This window comes from Odontesthes bonariensis, chromosome 23, assembly GCF_027942865.1.
Source record: "Odontesthes bonariensis isolate fOdoBon6 chromosome 23, fOdoBon6.hap1, whole genome shotgun sequence".
Taxonomy (NCBI): Eukaryota; Metazoa; Chordata; class Actinopteri; order Atheriniformes; family Atherinopsidae; genus Odontesthes; species Odontesthes bonariensis.
In genome coordinates, this window is record NC_134528.1 from 7368729 (window position 1) to 7395589 (window position 26861).

General features: G+C 41.5%; 1 protein-coding gene across 2 annotated transcripts in view; it reads left to right on the forward strand.

The window, feature by feature from the left end:
• The window catches only part of cdc42ep4b (CDC42 effector protein (Rho GTPase binding) 4b), a 204635-nt gene that overhangs the window by 6801 nt on the left and 170973 nt on the right, over positions 1-26861 (forward strand). The window contains exon 2 of one of the 2 annotated variants that reach the window (XR_012768725.1): positions 9982-14126. Coding sequence is in view for 1 of the 2 variants with exons in the window: in XM_075458173.1 (XP_075314288.1) it covers positions 10171-11166 (996 nt within the window). In the remaining variant the exon portion in view is untranslated. Of the gene's footprint in view, positions 1-9981; positions 14249-26861 lie in introns of those variants that run through there. The other variant, XM_075458173.1, reaches the window with a different exon arrangement.

A 26861-nucleotide genomic window follows, 5' to 3' on the forward strand; every position in this document is an offset into this window, starting at 1 on the left:
GTGAATTGGCAGATTCTAAGCAACCTGTTAATATTTCTGTTTTTCTTTGAAAAAATAGCCATTGTGGCCACTAAATAAAACTTATTAACGACAGTATAACACAAGCCAACAGTGCCTTTGGCATCCTTTCTGCAACTGAGCATTATGTATTCCCTCTCTGTCTTTTATAAGGAACAATCATCAGCAGAAATCCTGCTTTGTTTCATTGTCCAACAGCCATTGGACGGTTTATTCAACCACTTGGCTCAGATCCTGACCCCTGGTACCAGGCTTGAATGCTGTCCGTTTGTAAGCGACTGATGAGAAGGATTTTACTGATTATACAAGTACTCTCATGTGCACAGTGCACACACACTCACACAGGGTTTGCTACAATCCCTCGACTGTAGGCATAATGAGGGTTTGGATACTTTTCATGCAGGATATGGTGAAAGAACGTCTGTTACTGTGCTGGCATGACTGAATCCAGTCGGGACACCCTCCACCACCCCTTTGAAGATGTGTTTCTCTTTAGTGTCCCCATCTGTGCCTGCATTTTTGTGGATATCCCTAAAGTAATATTGATCCACGTGTGAAAGATTGCACCCAATATCATTTTGTATGTGGGACCTATCACCGAGAGAACTGGTATTTTTCCCTAAAACATTTTCTCTGGAGAAATGCCAAAGACTTATTCTGTAATCGTGCAACATGTTCATTATCAGTTTGGCTTGAAGCCATGAATCGTATCTTCCCCCTGTGGCTGGAGGGCAATATGGCAGCCCACCCAGTGCTTTGCCCAACCATGCACAAATAACAGCTTTATAAAAGGCCAGCTTGACTGGAAACACAGAGGAATTGTTTGGAAGGTTGTCCTCTGCTCAGGATTTGGAAATGTAGTAGTGGTTGTGTTGCGTGGTGTGAAGGGGTCAAGAGAGGAGCTTTTGCCACTCACCATAAGGCATAAAATTTTTTATTTAAGAGTCACAGAGAGGGCTGACTGGTGGGGCTTTTAATGGGTAGTTTGACTGTGGACGGTACAGAGCTGTGGCTCTTGTTATCCTGACCTCCTGTCACAAAGTGCAGAGGGCTTGCACTGGCATGCTAGTTTTATTTGCTCATGTTGAAAACTGTTGTTAATCCTCCTCTGGTTTTATTTTTTTTTGTCTGGGTGGCAGTGGGGCCTTGGAGGCTAATCCACTCACAAACACTCACTGATAGTAGGCCTATAGTGCTTTGGCAACAGTTGTGCTAATTTGGATATATTTTTGTAGCTCAGGTGTTTGGACTCCCAAAGCCTTCTTACATCAACATGATTCAAAATCAGTTTACTTACTTTGGGAAAAAAATCAACAGTGACAATGAGCCATGTCAAATGTACAATGTTTTCCATTTGTGCAGAATAGATATAGGCTAGTAGATGCTACCTCGAGTGATCCAGTGCCAAAATCCTGAAGAATTGTATCGACCATGTTTGTTGTAAGCTGTAGAAAAAACTATTTCCCTGCCTTCATCATGAGATTTCTGCTGTCTACTCTGTGCATGTCAGACAGAGATGAAAGAGCAGCGGCAGCAACTCAAAACGCAGAAAACATTCATCAGTATATCCTGTTCAATTGGCTCGGGCCCTGTGAAAAATGCCAAAATTATATATCTCACAATGGTAGGATAAACCATGCAGTAGGAAAATGTGCACAGGTCAGATTTTTAATGTCGCCATCCCTTTGTTTCTCTGGAGAAGCAGATTATTTTCTTCTTTTTTTTAAAAAAAAGGACGCAGTGACTGTTGTGTACTGGGTCTGGGATATTAATCAAATTTCGATTCTGATAATGATTTTGAATTCTTGTGGTTATGAATCTGGTAAAACGAACAGAATCTATTTTGAATGGTGTTGTAAATGCAGTGTACCCTTCCGCCCGCTCCACACCTCAACTTGGTGACATTAAGCCTACTTTTAGTAGTCAATTTCACACATTATTTGTTTTTGTGTATTTCAACCTATTTATCTGTTTTAATTTGTTTATCTTATTTGTTGTGTATGTTTAAAGTTAAGTCATAACGTTACTAAGAAACAACTATGTTAAAGTTCTTTTGAGCTACATTGTCAAATAGCTGAATGTGTTTGATCTGATTTCAAAATCAATCAATCATACAGCACTAGTGTGAATCTATCCATTCATGTAGCCACACCCTCTTCAGACTTATGCTGTTGAAAATGATTCGTAACTGTCACTCGGTCCGACCCAGTAATTGTGTCTTTTTTTTAGGAAAGGAAACCCACAGTTGTTGTTTACATAAGATACCGACATCATAACCATGGCATACCAAAATAGCGGATTATTTTTTACATGTCGTTGCTATTGCAAATGTATATTTGTTCAAAATATCCGTCTCCGCGAGCACTAAGAATCAGTTGGCCGTGGGAGAAAAAAAAACACGTTGTGATGAGTAACATGATGAGTAACTAAGCAACGAACAGTTCAGGTGTGTTTACCGTGAGGTCATGGCGTGAAATAGTTTTACCTGTCTGAAACATATATGTTCCTTTTCAGTGTTTCACACAGATGTGAAGGCAATGTGTGGTGGTGGTGGCCCACGGGGGGGTTAAAAGATTCTTCAAAATAATTCCTTCGTTAATAATTGGTCACACAGAACTTTATTGTATTAACCCATAAGAACCCAGACCCATTTCTACTTAAATTAAAATTAGGGGGGTTATAACAGACTAAATAGACCACATAGAACCCATTTCAGAATTTTTTTCCAAAATACCACCCCCCACTGTCAGAGATCTGTAATGTGACATATATGTCACATTGGGAGTTAAGAACCTGGATAATTTCTCCATCAAGGAAAATTATGGGGGACATAAGATGTGTCACCCACCGTGACACAGGTGAGGCTTATCTGCAGATTTTCACATCTTCATTGTAACAAATTAATAACATAGCTAATTACACTGGTCGGACTGTCCTCCTCAACATGACCTCGACAAACCCAACTACATTTTTTTTTTTTTTTTTTTTAACCGCAAACTTGCGACTAGTTAACTTTATAAAGAAGGCGTAATCACTTGTTTGCTATGGGTCGGGACGGGACAACATTGTATTAAAAATATAAAATATTTTTATAGGACTTTTTAATGTGTGATTTTATAAAGGTGCACGTGATACCACCCTTTCGTGAATTTCGCCAGCCGTCTTCTTTCGGTTGAGCTAATCTAACGCGACGCTGAAGCTAGCAAGCTTCCACGCTTCCAGGGAAGCACGGAGGGGAGGGGCTGTGTGTGTGAGTAGGCTATGCGAGAGAGACGGAGGGAGAGCAGGGAAAGGAAATGCAGCTTAACGAATACGAGTATTTTTTAAATAGCGTTAAAAAAAATAATAATAATAACGAAACGCAATATGTGGCGGCCGATGTTTAATCTGTGGCGCACCGCCACGAATTAGTCTATAGCCCCTTTCACACTGCCGAATAACCCGCGTTTAATTCGCGAATTTAGCGTGTCCGCTGTTGCGTTCACACTGCCGACCCGGGCTGCCGCGTCAACTCTACTCGCCTTTCGACCCGCGTCGGACCCTAGTCTTTTTGCCGAGCCGAGTTTGATGTGAACGCAATCGACGCGGGTCGGACGTGGGCGTGGCGTGAGGAGTTTAAAAGACAGAATGGACAGCTGATTCAGAACAACAGCGACAGGTGAGGACAAGTTTTACTCTGTTTTAGTCAAGTTGGAGACATTTTTTAATATGGCCAACTGGGGAGACAAGGAGGTCCGCGAGCTCCTCAGCCTCCGAGCAGAGGACGTTATTTTCCGCCACATTTCGGGGACGGTGAAAGATGGACCTCTGCTGGAAGGGCTGGCGAGAAAGATGGGAGAGCGCGGTTTCCCACGCACCGTAAAGTAACGTCTCCATGAACTGCATATACAATTGCATAAACAATATCTCAAGGTGTCCCGCCATCGTTTGTTTGAAAAATTTGATGCAGACAGGTGTATTTAACCCTACCTCCGACGCATGGCTTGTGCCTACGTCATTGTACACGCCCAGCATTTTATGTGTTTAGTGTGACGCTCTGCCACTAGGCAACTCCCCCTGAACTCGGCTTCAGGCGACACGGGTCACCCTGACACGCCAAGCGTTCACATTGCTCGACGCGGGTCGAAGGTGCAATTTGGACCCGCTAAGGTAGCGGGTCGCAGTGTGAAAGGGGCTTATGTGTGGGAAACACTGCTTTTCACATGGGTGATCTCTTTCTTAACATTCACAGCTCAACATTTTTCTCTCATTTGTCATACAGGTTTGCCTTGGAGCACTGGGGCTGGATATGAAGTTAAACAGGGAGAACTGGTTTTTCTGTGTAGCAAGTAGCAGGGAAGTACCATGAAGGAGCAAAGAATAGTTTACGGCCTTATTTCTCAGTAACAGGTCGGCACATGTTAGATTACATTAGAAGTCATTCCTATTAGTCATCATCTTCCCTCTGATTCACTTTTCAGGTGTTACAAGGAGAGTAAGCAAAGTAAGGGCTGAGTACTTATGTCGCATAACTATAATATTTCATCATTTGTTATCTATGTGGTGAGGTTTGCTGGTTCAGAAACTGTGGGAAACTAAAAAGCACTTTGAGCCACATAAAACACCACAGTAAAATCAGATGGAAGCTTTGCTAATGAGCTCACACCAAGTATACGACAACATGATTTATGTCGAAATTAGTCTTATACATACCTGATGAAGTCTCTTACTTCCTTCAGTTTTAGCAGATTTCTAGATTATTTTGTATTTAGTCCATTCATTTATGTCTTAGTTTTGACCATAACATTGTGAGAGAAGGATAGGTATTGTTTGCATTTTATTTATTAAAGTATCAGTACAGTTACTACTTCTCAATATTGATATTAATCACTACCCTCATTAATACAACTCTCTACAGAGCATAGTTTAACCAGCTGGACTCCATTAAAGGAACGTAATGTAAGATAAACTCAGGGACAGCTCTTTGACGTGCTACTGTTTTCTCCCTTGTTGGGTGGATAGTGGTTGAGTCTGACCTCTGCCATAGCTGTGGCTGCTAACTGCCAGTGGGAATATTTTAAACCATAAAATGCACAGCTAACTATGTCCTGAGTTCAAATCTGGAGACACGTTTTTGTGATACCTCAATGTGACGGGACAGTTGCATGTTGACGCCGTTAAAACATCTGTAGCACTGGGGCCCAGGAAGGAGCTTTGTTGTAGGCATAGCTGCTGTCAGAGCCAGTGGAATGTAAACATAAATTGTAGGTCAAATTGTAACTGTCTGATCCCGGCAGCTTCATTTATCTTTAGTGGACTGTTACATTAAATTTATGTATCATAAATACCTGCACCGTTTTTTTAGGAACTTGTCAGAACTGTGGTACAGGTGAGTCTTTTACCATTACCAGTTTAGCACTGGTTCCTGATATCCATCCCTACTATCAATGGTGACTGTAAGACAAAATGAAAATATCATATTTTATATACTTACAGCCCTAATTAACTTATTAAACATAATGTTAAAGTCCCAGTGAAATAAAATTTGGTTTTGAACGTAACTATTTTGTCTAAACTTCAAAACCACCTGCCTGATATTGTGTAGCTTCTTATTGTGCAGCCAAAGCAGTTCAGACCAGCTGCTGAGACAAGGATATGTGGAACCTCTGGTGTATCCTGTGGTGTCTGGCACTGGGACATTGGCAGCTGATACTTTGGGTCCTGAGGGGTACAGGGTGTAAGTTGAGTTTTTTCCATAGCATAATAAAATTAAATTAAATTTGAAAAAAAAAAAAGGGAAATTAAAAAGTAAAAGTTTTTTTTTTTAGTTTTTTTCATTTATATCCCATGAAAGCTGGAATTGTTTTTTCTCATTTCCGTGAACCAACTCTGAGAAGTTTTCAGAGTCGCAGAGCATATTTCCCCGCAGGGGTGTCAGGTTTACAACAATGTTAACATTGGTATGTGTCAAAGTAACATTCACACGAATTTCAGGGCCCTTGGATTCCCTCCTAAACATTGCATTGTAATGAGATGAGTGTTATTCACTCCGTCAGTGCTTTAAGCGTTTTTTGTTGATTTGAGTGGATAATTATGCAATTAGCAGATCAGAAATCACACAGATTTTTATCCATATTTGTTTTTGCACTATATCCCGTTATTCTTTTCATAATCAACAGACTTTTGTTATTCCAATCTTTTGACGCTACCGGCCCACACCCCCTCCCGTGGGAATGAAATGTTTGGGCTAGAAGTTAGGGGACTGACAAAGTAGGTGCAAATGGAATTTGCCGTTGCTCTTTGTGAGGGTTATGAACTTTTCATTCTTCTGCAGCCCTGTTGATTCATTGATTAGAAGTGTCATAGATAGCTTTGGCTTACTGCTATTTGCACATCAATATAACTGACAATGGGAACGAGCAACGGGGGAAACTCTGGATAGTTCAGAATTAAACAGATTTTTCTCATTGTTCAGACGGCAACGTTTCTGTGTTCAACATTAGATCTTTAAAACTGATGCCTGTGGGCTTGAAGCTCGACTAGGGAAGTGTTTTATGTAAAAATAGACCTCTAATATTAATAAATAAAGTCCCGATTTTGCTTTCCCTTATTTAAGTATTGATATTCATTTTGCCAGCTCGTTGTTTTGGCAGGTTTGTAAAGTTTGGGGTGACTATTTTTTTTCTAAATTAGATATTTCTTTTTAAATTCTATAGAAATCAAGATAATTAACCAAACAATAGTTGGGATCCACGAGCTGTTGCGTAATTACCCTTTCCCTGACTAGCTCTTGCACCTTCTAAATAAATAATTTATTCTAGTTCTGTTTCACTTTTAAAACCTTAAAGGCAGCTCAAGATAAAAACAGTTTCTGCCTACCGGATTAACGTGACAGCATCTGAGCTGTGACTGGATGAACAGTCAAAAGAGAGAAAGTGGCATGGGGATAGCGGAGTGTGGTGTCTGCGATCTGTGGGATTACAAGTGAGACTGAACGCTGATGAGCTTGTTGGTTGTTGTGATGTCATTCTGCTCCCATCAGAGTCTGCTAGCAACATAAGATGCCCTTAATCATTCATGGCCCTGTCACCTCTTGTCTCAGTTTGAGCTCGAGTCACATGGCACTATGAGCGCCCGGTTACATAAGGGCCTTGTCACCAGCTGGCACTAAGACTGAGGCCGCAATTCTCGTCTGAAACAAACTTGATGATCTTATTACATCTTTGCAAACATATGTTCTAAAAGATACATGTCCAGATTTGTGTTTCTACATTTGTATCTTTGTAATGGCAGTGTGGCTTTCTTTGTGAGCCTGCAGCCGGAGCCGGAGTGCAAACATCAGCGGTAAAGTCCATGCTGGTCAAACAGCAATCACTGGTGACCGTGTTGATAATATTGTGGCACGTATTTTTATATTTATATGTGTAGACTGTGTGAAGTGGAGAGTGAGTGAAGTGAAACAAGCAAAAAAAATGAAATATAGATGAGATAAATAGTCCATCTAACAGGAATTTTATTCCTTTCTGTCCAAATTGGCTCTCCCAATAAACCAGCTAAATTTCTCAAAATCCTAAGACTTTGATATATTTATGTGGTATATTGAAATGAAAACCAAACATGTTACAATCTCTGCTTTAAAAAAAAAAAAAAAGGTCACGATTCCTTGAAAAAATGACGTCAACAAAATTCAGTTCAGTTTTAGCCTCTCATCACTCTGTAAAAGATTAGTCACACGACAGGGCTGCAGGCTGGCCATACTTCATCTTTTGTCATGGCCACAATGTAGAGTCTTGATGATCTTTGGGTAGTTTTGAAACTATTCCTCATCAAACATCAAGGGGTGCCCAAAGGCATAAAAACGGACCATTTTGTATAATGACCTAAGGTGTGAGGTTTGCACCTTTGTGATATTTGAGAACTCACTGACATCTTTTCTGCTGAGATTGAGTGTCTTCCTGTGACATTGCACATCAAAAGCATTCCTCTTCAGCCAGAGCACTGTTGTTGTCTTACACCCCTGCATGTGGCCATCGGGAAGGGTTAATCCATCTGAATGAGCTGGCCTCTCCATGTAGGGGATGAAATCTTTTTCTCCTCGTCTCCGGCCTGCTTAGAAACAGGAAGTATAATTGGTGGTCAGCACTGTGCTCTTGTGTTGCCATAGAGAATTTAAAAACTTTGGGACAGCAGGGAGGAACATATCGGTTGATGGCTTGTCTTCAGTGGTGAATCACATATTCAGCAGCATTTGTACAGCAGATATTAATTGGCTATTGCACAATAAATGAAGTGATAAAGGGTTTACCTCGTTAGATCATAGTTCATTATTTAACTGCAGCGCCTTTGTTCAGAGGGATTTCATTGGTATCGGTTTGCTTTAAGCTATAAGCTTACAGTTTGGCATCCAGTTGATGTTTAAATAGTTTTCGTCACAATAAGCTCATTCCACTTGTCTGGTTTTATCGTGTGAACTTGAAGTCAAATAAATTAATTTGCCCCCGGTTCGGCCTTTGTGTGGAAAGTGCGTTTCCCCCATTAGCACTAGAACCACAGAGGAAATCTTTACTGAAGCTGTTAAATGTAGCAGATGAAACCTTAACAGTGTGCAGAGCTTATATCTCTTTTGGGATGATCTGTCATTTGAAAGAAGGGTAAAAAAAAAAAAGCACTAGCTTTTATCATTTATCAAACTCTGCTCTGTTCCCTCTGGTGCTACAGTTGCCTTTCCAGTTCAATGGGTTCTTGTCAGAAATGCAAATGTTTTCATGGGTGACGTTCCTTTGGAATATTGTTGAGTGAAGCCCCATTCATTCATGGAGGAGATACGCAAGCAAGCCCACAGCGTGGGCTTCAGCTCCAGTTTGAAAACACTGTGAATGATGGTATTGCTGTCTGGCTGAAACAATCGAGGCCTTTGTTAATTGCTGTAACACATGGAGCTTGTGGACTGTAGCCTGCACATAAGTGGGTGTTTAAACCTCTTTTCCACTCCATTCTGTTCTGTAAGATCATGTTTCAAGGCTTTAGTCCCAAGTGACTTTAGTCTGAGCTTCATTATCAACTTATTATGTCAAAGATGATCAATAAAACTCATGGATATAACTAACAAAAAACCTTGAATCTATTGCTTAGCAATCAGAGTTGATAGGTAGTGTGCATGGACGTATGTTAAGTAAAAAACAGATAAAGAGAGACACAATAAAAGGCTCTGTTGGCACTCACATGTCGCCTTCAAGGCTGAGGAGACAAATGCCAAAACAGAGGAAATCCACAAAGCCAGTGGTGGAAACATTCTCTTTCTCAATTATGGGAGGGTGTCTACAAAATGTAGCTGATCTGAAGTTTCTGCGCCGCGCTGTAAGTTGATCCAAGAAATACTGCTCCCCTTCACTTTCTTTTTCATTCTTTTATTCCTCCTGGCTGAGCTGCTCTGGCTCTCAGTATCCTGTGTCTTTGTGCTTGTGTAACAGTCAGGGGCCTAAATAGGAACTAAAGCACAGCAGTAACAGCAGACACAGCAGCCTATGAAAAACCGAAGGAGACGGCAGATAAAAAAGACCCCCAAAAATGTATCGGAGTAGAACTCATTTGAATTGGAACTTAGTGTACCATGGCGAACCTCACTGGTGGTTTTGTTACTAGATTGAAGGAGAGTGTGCTATGAACTTTGTACCAGAAAAGCCCCTTTCACCATTGCATAACACCCTCAGACTGTTGCATATTAAAGCTTTTGCTAGTTTAGGACCCCTCAAGTGAGCCTTCATTTTGAAGCCTTGGCAGCAAAAGTGTCCATGCTTTATAGAGATCAGGAGAGGGTGAGTTATGTGATAGGCGGTGATGAGAAATGAATAGACAAAGATTTTGGAGAGGCTCCCAAAGTAGGGTATTAATCACAGACTCTGTTAATAATGGCATGTGTCCAGATTGGTTTGCCGAATTATGGAAATGGCGTTAATGCTTTTTATTTTTTTTCCTCTTTCATAGGCTGATTCATCCACAAGATGAAACCTGAGCTGAAAGACCAGAATGGCTGCGCACATTAAACACATGGAATTATACTTTCTTTGATAACATCTCATATAATTGCCAAAGAACTTTGGAAGGAACCCTCCTCAACGCCTACAAATTCTTGTTTGATTTCCATCTGTGTAGCATAATAGAGAAACTGCCATTATGCCTATTCTCAAGCAGCTGGTGAACAACTCTAACCAGTCAAAGCGGAGGTCTCGGGCGGACCTGACTGCAGAGATGATCAGTGCTCCATTGGGGGACTTCCGTCACACCATGCATGTTGGCCGAGGGGGTGATGCCTTTGGGGACACTTCATTTCTAAGCACTCGATCGGGGGAAGCTCCCAGAGAGCCTGACACAAAGCAGGGCTCACCAGGCTCAAAACCGGGGCTACTGTCACGCACCTTCAGGAGCAGCAAGCGGTCTCAGTCAGTAAATAGAGGGGACAAGTATGAGTACAATACGACGGTGCCGTCTGCTGGCTCTTCTCAGTATGTGAAAAATGCCATATCCATGCCTTACCTTAACGACGAGAGCACTAACAGAGGCAACCAACTGCCCAAGAGCGTTTCCTCAAGTCCCCTGAAGACGCAGACGGACATCCAAGGCAAGCCGCTAAATGGAGCAGCAGCAATGGCGACTCTAGATGCTGAGTTTGATGAGCGTAATTTTGGCGAACTTACGGAATTGCCTCCATCAATGCCTAAAGGAGGCGGAATGAAACATGCAGAGTCTATGATGTCCTTCCACATTGACTTGGGGCCCTCTATGCTTGGGGACATCTTGAGCGTGATGGAGAAGAAAAGCTGGGAGGAGGACGACCTCGGCTACGAGGAAGGCAAGAGCAGCGAGGACCATGCGTCCCCCTCCCACATTCCCCACATTGATGATGATGATGCGGAGGTGCAAGCTCCTGCAAGGCCGCCTCGCAGCACTTACCAGCACAAGGCCATGTTGGACCCCTACACCCCGGAGCTGCATGCCAGGAACAACCACCACAACACAGATAGCTGCTCTGTGTCCAGCTCAGGTTCAGAGAAACCTCAGTACCACCCCCATGATGGGGACACGGACAGTGCAAAGTACAGTTCGCCACGTGGGGAAGAAGACAAAGATTTCACCTTCATGGATGAGGACGATGATGAGATTCGAGTGTAGACTCAGAAGATATCGTTGCCATCAGTCTTGTAGAGCACTAAACGAGAACCAGAGTTTTAGGTGCCATCACAGGCTGTGGAATCAGGGCCTCATGGGGTTTGTTGTTGTAGATCGGTCTAATATCAGCACACTTTTATCAGCATTGTAAATAAAACCTGATAAGCCTTTTTCACTGTGCTGTAGAGAGGAGATGCGAGCTACAGACCGGCTCACAAACTATCTATCTTGAAATGTTTGGGTTGGTTGATGCCAATTTTTTTTCAACATCTGAACTCTGAGCACACTATTTTTGGTTATTTCACAGGTTTGAAAACAATACTGGCTCCCATAGAAGAAGAAAAAAATCCTAATCCATTTTAAGAAGATTTAAAAAGTGACGGAGATTAAAGAATGGATATCAAAACTGGATATTGTGGATGTGTTGTCAGATTCTGAAGAAGCGCGAGGTAAAAAGATGAGTAAAACTCAAAGATAGGTTTGTAATTTTAAGAGGTGGGTGTGATCGTGGAGCCAGTGACACTGTTTTGGGATAGACACTCTAAACATAGTTATTACTTTTATTCATGTCTGAGTTTAAGGGTGATTTATGCTATTTTTACATCGTTTCTGGAAGTTGGTCTACATTTGCCTGTTGTATTTGAGTTGCGTAGTTTATTGTTTTTGCCACTCTTTGGGAGGATCAGTGTACTTAAAATTCACAAACAGCTATGCTATTTATTCATTCATTGTCATAAGGGATGAATCAGTCTTAATATAAACTGCTAAGTCTTAAAACTTTTTTTTGATTGGTGAGTTTATGATATATCACTACACAAAACTTAATGGTACTGCAAGTGATCCATCTTCTTTGTATAGAAGGTGGTATCATGACACTATGTATTGAACTCGAGGATACATGAAATTGTCTCATCATTCCTGCTGAAAACAATGTGAATTGTCAAGAGGCCTTTTTAGTATGTTTTCCGTGTTTGGTACTTTTTCAAGCAAGACGAAAGCGTTGATTGTGGTAATACAGATAAATGTGCTTTTACCTTAAGTTCCACATCATAAAGCAGGTTGGTAATATTAGCGGGTCAGTGGAGATATGTTTTCAAGGGAGTAGCTATGGTAGAGTTTTGCATACTGTAAAAATTACAGTGAAATGATGACTTTCCAACAAAAATGAAGAGGTGCTTGTCTTTTAAAGCGAGAGAAAGGCTATAGCAACACATTCGGGTGTTATTACAGTACATCTACTTGAGAGAAGGGCATCGGGTATGTCTCCGGGCTCCACGAATGGAATACATTTCCCGAACTGGTAATATTCACCACCTCTACACAACCGAGATCACATGGTAGGAACAGACGATTAAATCAACCGATCATCTGGCCTTTCCTGCTCTATTCATTTTATGTGTAAGATTACTGGCCCCCAACCAGCTGGAACTGCTGTACGAACAGCAGGGTCAGGAGCAGACAGGTGGGCTTTTCCCCCTTTGGCTTTTCTGTGTTTTATTCTGCTTTAAAGACTGCAGACTCACTCATTAGGTTACATTTAGCTACGAATTAAAGTGAAATGTTTTTTTTACTATATACATAAGAGCTGCCTGACTTTTTTTTTTTTTTAATTTTTCATTTTGTGTTAAAGACTAATTGCCACATTTGAGAAATGGGAGCTTTGAATTTCCTGCTGTGGCATCGATACAGGGGTGTGTGTATATAGAATCAGGATGCTGTGCCATTCTGCCCCGAGTTGTTATCTTGGAACAAAGAACAGGTTGCAAGAAGTTTGGAAATGAGAAGCTGTCTGGAGGAAATTGCCAAGTGTTTGCTAGATGCATTAGAGCCTGACTGATATGGGGCTGTGGGGGCTGACGAAGACACTAACGTGTAGCAACTAAATAAATTCCAATATTTTCAGATATTCTGTTTGCATTTAAACACATACAGTATGCTGTATGAGTAGTACTGAAAAGGGAAAACGATGGGGTCATCGTTGTTTAGCTTTGTCTGCTCAGCTGTGACGTGTACTCTCCTGAGAGAACTGTTCAAAGGAGTCCAAGTGGACTCTGCTGGACAAACGATGTGATGACACAATTCCTAAATGAACCCAATGATGTGTCTCTGTATACCTAACACTCTGTGCACCAAATAAGCCAACATCCATCAGGCCCTATATTGCTCAGGCTCTGAGTTTACTGTTGTGAAATGCTGGCGAGGAGTTGGGTTATTTTCAACCTTTTGTATGCATATGTGTTATGATTTGAGTCGGACCTCTTTCATATTGTCATAATATGGGCCAAATGTTAAGATGTCATCTTTTGACTGATTGTGAAATATGTGCTTTGTGAATCCTTGGGGCAGATGCAGCCCCTCGTGTTCATCACCAAGAAATACTTTTTTTTTTTAATATTAAGAAAAGAGAAAAAAACACTCCTTATTCGCTGTTATTTTAATCGATTACTGTCAGCGTAATTAGCGCCGCGTATGACTCCAGTGAACAACCTTTTATTGTCGGGAGCGTGTCTGTGTGGCACAACTGTGGGAGGTCAGAGGAATGTAAGCAGCTTTAACAAGAAACGGCACATTTACAGTCAAATTGTTCTTTAGAGTTTTAACAGCTGACACCAATCGGCCAAATCGAACTGTTTGAGTTTGAATAGAAGGTAATTAGAGAAATATGAAAAAGTATGCTAAATTGCGCTGAATTGCTTCCTTGTAATTGTCCTAACTGTCTGGTATTTGTTGTGTCTCTCTGTGGGAAACTCCTAAGTAGGCCAGAATAAACCATGCAAAGAATTTGCAAATACTGTCTGCCCAAGGTCTGCTTAAAAGTTTTCCATTCCCCGACAGCTGTGGCCTGGCGAGTGGCGAAAAAAAGATAAGGACTGCGAAAAACGACTCGCTTAAAGTTTAGCTGTAGGTTTTGTTTTTTTCTATACCATTGCTGTAGCGTTATGCCGAATATGTACTGTTTTTTTGTTTGCTCCCTCTTCCATCTTCTGGTTTTACAGTATATTAATATATTTACCTCCTTCACTTTTCTTTCTTTGGAATAACTGCTATATTTTTCAATAAAAAGAGAAAGCTGGTAAATCTTTAATTATGCCGTGGCTGTGTTTTTTGTAAATCTCTGCGAGTCTTTTCACCGCATGCTGCCTTATTTTTCAAAAGTTTATTCACAGTCTGCATCCAAAATGGGCCAAACGCTGATTGAAATCTGACCTTGAAGTAGACCCTAAAATGTCTACGAAGGGAGCCAATGAAAGAGTTCCAGCCGCATTCAGAGTTTAACTAACACCCACTCTGAGTGGATTATTATACACAAATAACCTCGAAATGAAAGATAAAACCTTGCCAAACAGATTTCACATCATGGGTAACAGGAGTCTCGAGAGCTAATTGAACCCTCTAGCCTGACATTGATTTGAACCGCCTGTAGAGAGTGGTTAATAAAACATAAACATCCTTCAAACTCTTAGATGCAACTTGTTCATGTTGCCAACAGACTGAGGAACTCTTTTATCCCCTGTGCCGGGGGAGGGGGAGGGGAGGGGGAGGGGGAGGGGGGCAGAAGGACAGAGGGACAGGTGGCAGTCAGTCTGTCTGTCTAACCAGCATGCAATAATCTTACTTTATACTTAAATTTATATACATATTATTATTTATTAGCATCATTATTACTATTAATATTTTTATCACTTTAACTAGTATACTACTATTTTATTAAATATGAATGTGAAATGTAGCTTAAATTTCAAGTTAATGAGAAAGAGAGGAGATAATTGGATGTTCAGATGGAACACATCAGATTCTTTTCATCCGTTTTTATGCACAAATGTAGTTTCTTTAGTTAGTGACCATCCGTCACTCCCTTATTCCCAGGTTTTACTCACATGGCATGTATGTGCCCTGTGTTCAACCTTTGTGAGGCTCATATCTAAATTTGCCCCAGTGAGCATGGGTCTGGACAGCCAAAAAGTGACTCCGGAGATGTATCGCAGCACTTTCATTTAGAGAAAGTTATGCTTTACATGAGTATTTTACTTTTGAGTAGCAAGTTCGAATGCTTCTCACAGTACTTTCTTAAATAAAGATTGACCCTGATGAACCTGAAGTCCACTTTCAGATTAAGGGAAGTTTTACTTGCAGCTCTCTGTAAGGCTCCCCTGTACACCCCACAGAAAAGTTTGAATTTCCGTCCTATGGAGAACCAAAAAGTGATTGTGGATGTGCCCGTTAACAGATGTGCCTCTATCGCCCTCTAGTATCAGATTCATGTAAATGCAAGTTCAGTCTCAGATGTTTTCTGCAGCGTGCCCAACTTTAAGGCGAGGATGTATTCTTTCAATAAATACTACTGCCACTGAATATGGTGGATTTATGTAAACTATTGTCATTGCAGATGTTTGGATGTGCCACAAAAGGGAGAGCGCATCAGAAATCAATGATGACTCACCTCTAATAAGTCCGTAAACCATTGGGAACCTTTAAATGGAACGCAGCCATCATGGATACACCTATTCCTGCCCCACTGTAGCAAGTCAGAAGGTCTGAATGGGCTTTTAGTTACCTGACAGTTAAACTGGACTTACACAGTGTTCGCTCACTGTTATCTACTTTGTGCACGAGTATTAAAAACATACTTGTATAACTGACTGCAGCTACTAATTTCTGCCTTACTTTATCTTATGACATTTCGGAAATGAAATGAGGTGAAGTGAAGGTGGTATTCATTCAATGAGTCCACTTGAGGCTTTTGAACACAGTCGGTGAGGCTCAAGTTTTAAACCAAAATAAAGGAGGAGAACTTTCTCTTATTGCTGTCAGTCTCAAGGACAGCAGAGATACATAATGTAAAACTTCGTACCCGTTTGTCAAAAACACCAAGCCATAGAATATCTTGTTGAGAGATTTTCTTCCTTTTGAAACTTGGAGTTGTTCTGGCACAACATTTTACTCAGGTACTTTATAAAGACTTTTCTTAGAATATTTCAATATGTAGCCTAACAACCAGTTTGACATGGTCCTCTCCTTCACCTCATCTGGCATTGTTAGACTAACTAAGATTTAAAGTGACCTGCCTCGAAAAGACCTGAGGCCACCAAAGATTGTGCCACATTTAATGGGTTGAACAAAACAGGGAAAGCCATGCAAGACGTATCTGCATGGATAACCAAGGATTTAATGTATCTGCTCTGTTTAATTCGGTTTGTCACTGTTTTACAAATGTCGCTTTAGTTACCTTTTGTGCTCCCGAAATATCACATAAAAGCGCCTGCTAAATGCATAAACATAAACAAACATAAACAAGTGAGCTAAAAACTAATCAATGCATTTTTAAAATCTGGATTAATTGTGGTGAGCCATCATCTTGGAGGAATGATCATGATTGTGAATCCTTCAGACGTCAGGTGAAATCAAATGGAAGAAAGTCTAAGCAAGAGTTTACTGCAACGTTCAATCGAAGAAGTATGAGCACCGCCAGCAGAAAAACTGGACTCTGGAATAATGGAAGTAGGTCATGTCGGCTGATGACTACAGACAATCCCCGTTCCAGAGCGATACGTGCATTAGGGTAAAAAAAGGTTCTGGATGAAGTGCCGTACCCACACAGGTACAGTCACATTCCAAGATGACAGCGTCAGGATTTATTAGGTTCAAACTGTGAAACTGTGGTTCAGGAAGCCTGAGACAGCACTTTAGCACATGGACTAACCACCGTACCTGGAAGTGTAAATTCTTCAAATCTGAAATTATTTGTCTCATTATCTTCATACGTCTTTTCAATTTCGAAACAGGGAGGAAAAATGTAAACAAAATAATAAAAAGGGGGATGCTACAATTTGCCTAATATTTGCAACTGTACATTTGTGAATTGTATCAACCATATCTATTTATCTATTGAACCAAATTATGTTCTAAATAAAAAATATACATTGTTACCATCAAACCAAGATCCAGGGCTCCACAGTTTAATGGAGTTAGATTGAAACCATCATTTTTGCACCAATCAAGTCTAACACTGAACAAGGAGCTTGATTAAAACAGCTCTCAGAAAGGCATTAAATGTCAGTTGTGCGTGTGCGTGCGTGTGCGTGCGTGTGCGTGCGTGTGCGTGCGTGTGCGTGCGTGTGCGTGCGTGCGCGTGCGTGTGCGTGTGTGTGTGTTGTTACAAACAGAGCTGCTGTGATGCAAATCAACTCTCAGATATATTCAAGAATAAATCTTTATCATCATCATTTATGACCAGTAGATGGAGCCAGTGGTTTTGGGAGTTTTTTCCAGTCCCTCTCTGTCTGATTATTCTTCAATAAGCTCTATGGCCATAAAGTGAAGAATGCTCCAACCCATTAGTGATTTAGTTTGTTAAAAAAGCATGCGACTTATCATTTGTGGAGATCTGTTTTCTGTACGCACTGACTGCCGATTATCACTTAACATTTAGCCTTTTTTGATGTGACTGAGTTGTAAAGAAAAACAAATTATAGTTTGGGGCATTGTTGTTTCAGCTGGTATGCAGCCATCATAATAGTCTTGCTTTACATGGAGAGTCTTTGTGAGAACACTCATGTTCTCTCAGCAGCACAAGCCATTAAATACTTTTTAACTGTTTGCATTCTTTCAGCTATTTTCTTCTCCTTCTTGGAGCCAAACCGCTGTTTCCCCCCTCAATGGCTCAAGAAGTTGCAGCCATTTATCATGAAGTAACTGTGTGAATGTGAATAAAACGTCTCCATTGGAATGCACCAGTCCACATCACCTCATCTGCTCTTTGCAGAAATCTACACTTGAAAGTCTGAAAGCACGAGCAAGCAGGTGTGTGATAGAAAAGCTGTGAAGGACTTCAAGGAATACAAACTCTGAGCAGTTCAAAGAGAAAATTAACTATAAAGAAGTCAGATTTTTTTTTTATTACAATCTTATACACAATTTATACTGTATATATTTTGCATGGATAATCTATCAACTCTTCAAATGTTTCCACCCAAGTAATTTTTTTCAAATGCATCCCTTTTCATTGTCACATGCATCTGCACAGCTGGACTGCCCCCCCCCCCCCCCTCCGCCCCCCGCCCCCCCCACACACACACACACACATAAAATATACTTTGCAAAAGTTGATTTTAACCTGAATTTGGGACTTGGCCTCTTATAATGTTTCAGGGTGAGGATTACTGTCAGTGTGTTTTAACATCTTATGTGAAATCCTTTGATGCAGCGTCACATAAATGCATCTTTGTACAAACACTGAAGATCACTTCCAGACTTACCAACAATCTTTCCTCCTTTGTTTAGACTGAGCGGGCATGTATTCCTTTGTAATCCACCATTTTATCCTGTAATGAGAGAGGACTGTACTCACAAGCTAACAGAAAACACCGTTTCAATCGTACGCATACGTGCTCAGCAGATAAGAATAAAGCTACATAGAATATACAAGCTTGTATGAGTGGACTCGCCTGCATGTAATAACCCAAAGTCCCGTTCATTATTATTCTACATGTGAACACAGAGAAAAACAAACAAAGGTTCACGTGAAGGCCGTCACCGAGAGGTCTGCAGCACCTCAAACAGTTAAATATTTAGTTTAGCTGAGCTTAGCCCGTTTGAGTCGGCCAATTAATCTTTTCAAATGAGAGCGTGGTCAAACAAACCGAAATAGGTTCATAATGACACAAGCTTTTGAATGAGTGTGAGCAGTGTTGAGACTGAGTTTTACTACAAAAGACATTTCAATAAGGACTTCTGATTCTCAACAGAGTGAAGTGGAGTCGTCAAAGAATGGCAATTTCTATGCTGACACAGTTCTGTTGATAAAATATATAACTTTATAGGCTTCTCAAAATCCTAAATGAACTAAAGATCCAAGTTTTGGCTCTCATAAATTCTTATTAATGAGTTGAGTGGGTGTTTTTCTTTTCATTTTTTCGTCGACCCACCTCTGTTATTTTCAGCTGAGCAAAGCCCATTTACGTAGGTGAAGGGAAAACAGCCACACATTTAGGGCTTTCAGTGGAGCACCCTGGAATAACAGAAACTGGGAATGGCCCCCTTGTGTGGGTTTGAGTGCTTGGATAAAGTACTTTTTTTAGGCTCAAGTTCTCTTAAGGAGGCTTCGAACCCTCAGACCAAAAGGAAACCACACCAGGATATATTTCAAATATGCTGCACGTTTGTCCAGGTGGCACAGTTAACTGAATGGAGCTGTTGCTTACACATTTCAACCTGATCGTGAAAAATTAATCTTGGATCATGATAAAAACACCAATGTACAAGTCTGTAATCAAAGGTCATTTCTGGAGGTGCCTGAGCCCAAATGGACTGGCAAACTGCAGAATGATATGAACAGGTATTGGAATAACGTGAGTGAAGCGTCTCATTTCAGAAAGACAATATAAAACCTCATTCATTCATTTCATAACACGGCTCTGTAGTAAAAGAGTCTGCGTGCAAAACATACTACCTGCAGTCCAGACCTGCCACCACTGCGGTGGTTTGGTGCACTGTGAAACAAAAAGTACAACGCAGAAGGCACAGCACTGTTGGTCACTGAAATTCCATATGAAGAATGGGGTTTCACTTTCCAAACTAAAGCAGAAGTCTCCTCAGTTTCTGAATGCTTTAAAAGTGTTCTGATTGAACACAGCAGTAAGCAAGACTCTGTCTCGTCTGTTCCTAAAGGTGTCAGTTTCTAAATCTGGGTATATTTTTCAAGATTTGATACGGTATCAATGTACTATTTCCAATTAGGAATAGGCTTTAAACAAATCCAAAATCCTGTTGTTTCAAACAACAGAACCACTTTCATTGGAACTGGGGTTGGACAAACAACGACTGTTACATTCCAAAAGAAATGAGCCTCCTTATAAAGTCACAGATATGATGAGCGTTTTTGCTGAGGATTAATGTGTCTCAATGTACAATTTGGCCTTGAATATTGGACTTCTCTGGAATGTGTGCAGTTGTGCTGGATGTGATCATATTAAAGGGATACAAGGTAGTTTAGCGGCAGTATAGCGATCTCTATTGGTCAAACTGAAATTCTACACTGTCGTAAAAATGCCCACCTGTACACACCCACTAACTAACCATCGTGGCGAATGCTGCCATTGTGTTATTTAGTCAGTGCAGTTCTGATTCACAAGTGTAGACTGCCCACGTAAGATACTATAATCAGAGATTTTCTGAAGAGAGAACTCAAGATAATATGCTATAATCCTGTTGCTGGAGGAAGTGGTCGGGGACAGCTCGTCTGGGTTTCTCTGCTCAGGCTGCTGTCCCCGCGACCCGATCCCCGGACAAGCGGCAGATAATGGATGTATGGATGGACTGTTGCTGATCTTGAATGGGATTCTTCCCTCATCATGGTGTATTCGTGGAGTGATTCCTTTGTATTAGCAGACACTTACAAAAGTTACATCTTAGACAGATGCGCGCAGGCACTACCAACACACGCCGCAATAAACGCAGACTAGCTCTACACTATTCCGATTATAATCACAAATTAATCAATTTTCATTTGTAGATAACAATTCTTGTTCGGATCAAAACGCTATTCTTATTCTAATCAGGTCAGTCCGTGTATTTCTGAAGCTAGGCTACGTCTCGAACTCAGGGGGGAATTAGAGCACCGTCATCACCTGTCTCTTTACGATCTAAAACGCAGGTCACTATGGTAGATGAACAAGATCACGCTTGGAGAAATTTCACAAAGATGGGAAGTGCCAACATCGAACGTTTCATATTCAGTCTGTGAAAGGCAGAATAGGAAACGCTTGGTGTTGGCTCTTCAACGCAAGCGAACACATAGCTACAACTACAGCTAGCATACAGTACCTAGCTAAGTGCCGTAAACACAAACGACTCTTCTCGCACATCACGACACTTCAGAAGCGGGTCGCTCCTGCCGAAGTTACATATGGGATTTTCAGCATACAGACCCCTGTTGGGAGCGAGACAGGCTTCATTCGCTTACTATTGACTTGTTTAACCTTTGTTAAACTCCTGAAGGCTATAATTTTAGGTGAAAATGCTACCTAGTGCCCCTTTAAAGGCAATTGGTTATGTGGTGTGAGCTGGTATGTCAAAGGCTGTCTTTGGCTCTGGTTTAAGTAAATATTCTAATGTAAAGGCTTTTTGTCTCAAACAGGTTAAAGCAGAGGTATTTCTTCTTTTCTTTTCAAATGGCTTGGTTATTTGTTGTTGAAAGTGTTTTATTTGTGTGTGTGTGTGTGTGTGTGCGTGTGGGGGGGGGGGGGCAAAATATGTTTCTTTAGTTCAAATTGACCTTTAATGTAGAAGGAGATCTGTTGCGGAGAGGTACTGTTAAAAACAAAGACTTTTTACAACATGTGAGGTTGCAGAACCCTGACATGCCGCAGCTTCTTAACACCACTCTGACATTACGCATCCTGCTTGTTACTGTTGAAAAACAACCATATCATTCCTGTAAATTTCCTGCTGTCAATTGAAAAGTTCAGGCTGACACCCTTCTCTTGCCCTCTCTGGGATTTCACCTCTTACAGGGTGGAGAGGGTCAGCTTCCTTCCCCGTGAGTAGGCTTGGAGGAGGAAGGGCTGGAGGTTCTGGAGGGTGGAGTGGCCGGCTCCGAAAGTGCTGTGGGAGGAGTTGGTGGAGAGGAGACTAAGATATTTACAGAAAATGCAGGCGTGCCTCTGCATTCTCTCTCTGAATGAAAAGGTTGGGTGGAAGGGATTTCACAATAAAACCAGAGGAGGAAACGGACTCTTCGCACCACTCCATCATCTGCACCTCCCATTTGCTTCTAGTGTTTATTTTTTGCCAGATGTGGGTGTAAATGTATCCTGAGGAGGTGTTCCAACGGTTTTGGTCAAAGCTCCAGGATTTTAGCATGAAGAGCTTGACGGCATCACTGCCGCCACTCCTCATCTCGCATCCAGTGTTCCTTATTTGTTAATGAGTCATGACACCCGAGACAATACGTCAGCAAAAACCTTCACGGTTGTCACGGTTCTGGGACAAAAATGATCAAATAAAAAGCCTTTTTATAAAGAAAAAATAAAAAGCCCGTCATTTTCTGCAGAAACACAAATATGCAATGATGAAATGTTCTTATCCGTTGCACAAGGACTTTAAATGGTGTGTGAGACAGGTTGTCGCCAGAATAAAGATTTAAGTGAGACATCGTGCACTGTGTACATTGTACACTAAATCAAATTGCTACACAAACAGCCAAAAAAAGGCCACCCACTCATTTCACCATCATTACACTGTAGACACTAAATAAAAAAAAACATAATGAAATTCCTGAGCCTCACTGGTTAATCTAACATCTGTTACGTGTATTCTGGAGCTCTGCATTTGAGTTTTGGTCCCGTCTGCTATTCAATTGATTCACTCCAAAGGTCATTTCATGTAAAGGAAAAACAAGGCCATCTATATACTGCATCCAGCTCTCACAGTCAGAATTTCATTTCTTGAGCTTTTGTTTTCTCAGTAAGGTTCTGCCTTCTCTACAACTACTTACTGCCCTGATGTAATACAATTATTCTTAAAAGGTTTTTCGTGTAAGGCAGTGAGGTGTGATTGTGATGTCTTTTGTATTTCTTACTTGTGAACATTATTTCCAGGCTCAGTCCAAAGTCCCAACATTTACTCAACAAATCAGCTGGCTTCATGTTGACTGACAGTGGCTGTAGCCACCAGCACATTAACGGGCCATCAAGCCAGCCAATCACAAACCTCAGGCTCTTGTGCACAGCGTGTACCGCAGACGGCTGACTCCTCTCACAGTTTGCTCCATCAGTGGAAGCCTGTAAGTTACCAGTAACAGTCAGGAAGTTGGAGCGGAGCGGTAAGCTTGACAGTCTTGTGCAGATGGGTGAAGCTTTCGCTGCCAAACTGCATCTTCCTTGAAAAGTCCAGAGGCTGCACTGCTATTAAAGGGTCACAATTACACTTACGCATGTCAGCGTTCAAATGATTAACTGGATTTATCTGGTGGTGTACACAAGGGGAGATATAGGAGCTTGTTAAACCACAGAAGAATTCCAAGAGTGACGACCAATCCCAATCCTTCTCAGTTCCAGGAACTTTTGTGCGAAGCGTGGAAATAGCAAAGAAGTCCGCACGAGGACCACACACAGTGGAATCCCACACCTTCACTTTAGCGAAAGGGTTTATTTACATGGGCCCTACATGTATCATCCAGCTCAAAAAGGGAAAAACCAAAAACATATGAAAACAATTTCTTTCCTGAGCTAAAATATTCTTTTGGTTTCTGTAAAGTGCACGAATCGCCTCAGAAAAGACAGGGGAACCAACCGGCTCCGTGGTTTGCTCAGCTGTTATAAGGTCTTTTCCCTTCTGCTTTTAAAACATCTAAGGTCAGACCAGAACACTCAGATATTAAAGAACATGCAAATATTACTGTCAAGGCCAGCATTGCCATGTCATTGAGGAAAACACCGGCAAAGCTTTCCACAACAGAAAGTATTTTATTATGTATTTTAAAGCTTAACCATGATGTTTTCCAAACCTTAACCATGTACCTTAATGTGTAATGAAGCAGTGCAGTAGTAGAGAGAAGGGAGTCAAAACTAAGAAGTTGAAAGATGAAAAAAGGAAATTAAAACAGTACTGCTGAGGTTGGATTCAAGCATTAGGTTTGGGAGCCAGATGTCTATGCCCCTCTACAACTTCTACCTGCTTATGCAGTCCATGTAGTGTCTCAGCACCTTAGTCAAAATGAAATGGGGACAGACAAAAGTCATTTGAGAGTGCTGGGTTATTAACAGCTAAAGCCTGGTTTATAGTCGGTAACGCAAGACGCAACGCAAGACGCAAGCCGCAATGCAAGCCCTTGCGCGGTTGCAAGCCCCCCCTTGCGTGCTTGCGTGTGTCACCTCAATTTTCTAAACTTCACGCAAGACGCAAGTGCAAGCCACTGGCTGTGTTCGAAACCGCCTACTACTTGATCGATCTGACAGTATGCAGAGCGTTTACACACAGTGCACTTCACTCCTGCCCGAGCCGAAATCAGCCGGCCTGAAAAGCTGATTTCCCTTAAAGCCATAATGTGTAATATTTCACGTTGTCTATTAACAAATTTGAGTCTTATCATTCACAAGTATTACCTCAATCGTTATTAAAGGTAGGGTAGGAGATCCTGGATTTTGAGTCCAGCGAAGCTGCATTTTGAAAATACACAGGTAAAAAGTCCCAACCCTTTTCTTCACTTTTCCCCCGAAGGCACGCCTCTAGAGTACATGAACGAGCACGAAGGTGCACGAGCGCTGTTCAGCAAGCATCGATCGTTGCCGTATTTAGTATTTAGTTTATGCTAACTATACGTTTAATAATGCTAGGTGCTAGCCAAGCTGGCTCTAGTTTAGCTTCCTGCCAAGCTTCTGGACGTTCACGGAGCAGGGTATGCGCACAGGGAGAAGGAGGGGGGGGGGGGGGGGGGGGAGCAGATTGCTAGATTGTACGTTCTAGAGGCCACTAAAACTTTTCATATTTGTGTCAAAACTTTTAATTAATTGGTTGCAATGGGGGTGTGAAGAGTATTTCAAGCAATATGTAAAAAAATGTTCCAGAAAAAGATCCCCTACCCCGCCTTTAATTACCTCCATCACAAAAGTGCAGTGTTCTTATATTCTTTATATTCAGCATACGAATGTACATAAGAGTGTTACACCCTAATGAATGACTCCATGTTGCTCCGCCATTTTAAAACCACGGGATTTGTAGAAGGACATTAGCCTGATTAACATAGACTTTCAAATCTCTTCGAGATTCTGGTCTGACCAAGACCATAACGAATACGATTCGAAATGGCCTGGTCAACCCGCCTCCCTCGGGTTGCTACTGGTTGTGGCCAGAAAAGGCTGTGCCTAAGCTTAAGCCAATCACACCACTCTTTCCTCTGACGTATGATTTAGCTACCAGCGGGGCTAACTGGTAGATTAAACTCTTACCAAAGCCAGTAGGGAGCAAGCCAGGCGAAAACGTCTTTCCTGTCAAGAAACGATTCAAGGGCTGTTCTTTGCTCGATTTTTAACGAGAATCTCCCGTCGAACACTTTCATTACAGCATGTACAGCAATGTCAAAAGCTTGATGCTGCTCCATGTTGATATTGAATGAAGCGCTTCCGTGTACAATCCATGGGTTGAGTGGCAGTTCAACCACGTCACTACCTTGAACCCGCCTTGGTTGGCGCTGCTCAAAGTTGATTGCTTCCCGACAAAGTGGGTGGAGTTCCCATTTTTTCGGGAACTCGAATCCACCTGAATGAGCAGTTGGCCTGAGTAAGTGTAGCAGAGCCGAAGGTGTTGCGTCACTGCGAGGGCGGAGCCTGGGTAGAAGGACATGTGGAAATGGAAAATGCGAAGCTGATGACATGTCCTTCTACAAATCCCGTAGTTTTAAAATGGTGGAGCGACATGGAGACATTCATTGTCCGTGAAATATTACACATTATAGCTTTAAGCTATAGGCTAAACTCTGTAAATATATAACTTTAGCAACATTTGAAACATTTTCAGGCGAGAAAGTAGTCGTTTAGACCCCCAAGGTGTTGAAAATCTGACAAAATACCGGCTATTTACAAGAAGAAGAAGAAGCATGAATCTATGGAAGAGAGACTTGCCAAAGAGCTCCTGGCGGTGAATTTCCTTTCATCGTAGTAGGCTTGTCATTGAAAAAAACCGCTACTCCACCTACTGTCCTGGCGGTGAATCACCACGCAGCACACGCAACCGCCGACAAAGCAAAATGAAGTATAAACGTCTCGATCCATTAACATACGCGCAAGCGCAAGGGCAGTTAAAAGAAGTATAACTCAGCCTTTATGGTGGGTTCCATTGGTCAGAATATCCACATTCCCAGTATAGGAAAAATCAGCTGGAATGCCCCCGAAAAGTTGGTTTCCAACCTCAAAATCCAAAATATCTCCCTTGTGCGTAAAAGTTGTGATAGATAGCTGCATTAATAAACAGTTTACAGGCATGTGTCTCAGCATGTGTCTTGTTAAATCAGTTACACACATTAATACTGTCCAACCTCTCTCCGTGAACACATCACTATGTCATTTGTGTGAGCAAAATAGAGAGTACATTATCATCAGCTTGTATTGAAAATAATAGCTGACCCTGTCAGTGAGCACAACATTCAGCAAATCTTACTGGTTTTCTGCCTTCCAACTGGAATACGATCAACTCAGGTGTGATGTCATTCCTATTTCTGACTTCTGAGGTAAACAAAATGCAGCATTACAGCTGTGGAAGGATAAATGGCTACAGGTAGCAGGAGCAGTTTCCAGCGCATCAGAAAATGATGGTAAAGGGATACCTTGTGCTTTGAAAACTTTTGCAGCGGGCTCTTGAACAAGTGTCCAGTATGTGATACACTGGGAATGGAATGTGCATTTCTGTCACAATGATAGCATTATTGACTACAGCTGGCTGTACACTCTGTCCCTGATGAAGGATGAATTGAGCGATATTTTTACCCGTATCTCCAAAATGGTGGTCTTACATCACTGCTGTGGCCAAAGGTTGTCTTGCATCCTTCTTAGTGTTGCTGTGAACAAAAAAAAAAAAAAAAAAAACATCAGGAGGAACAACTGGTTTGACAATTATTTTCCTGGACTCATGGCTGCATAAATACAACCTGAACTAGAACTGAGGGATGCCTCTGCACGTAAGGCGCATTAGCATAAATCCAGGAT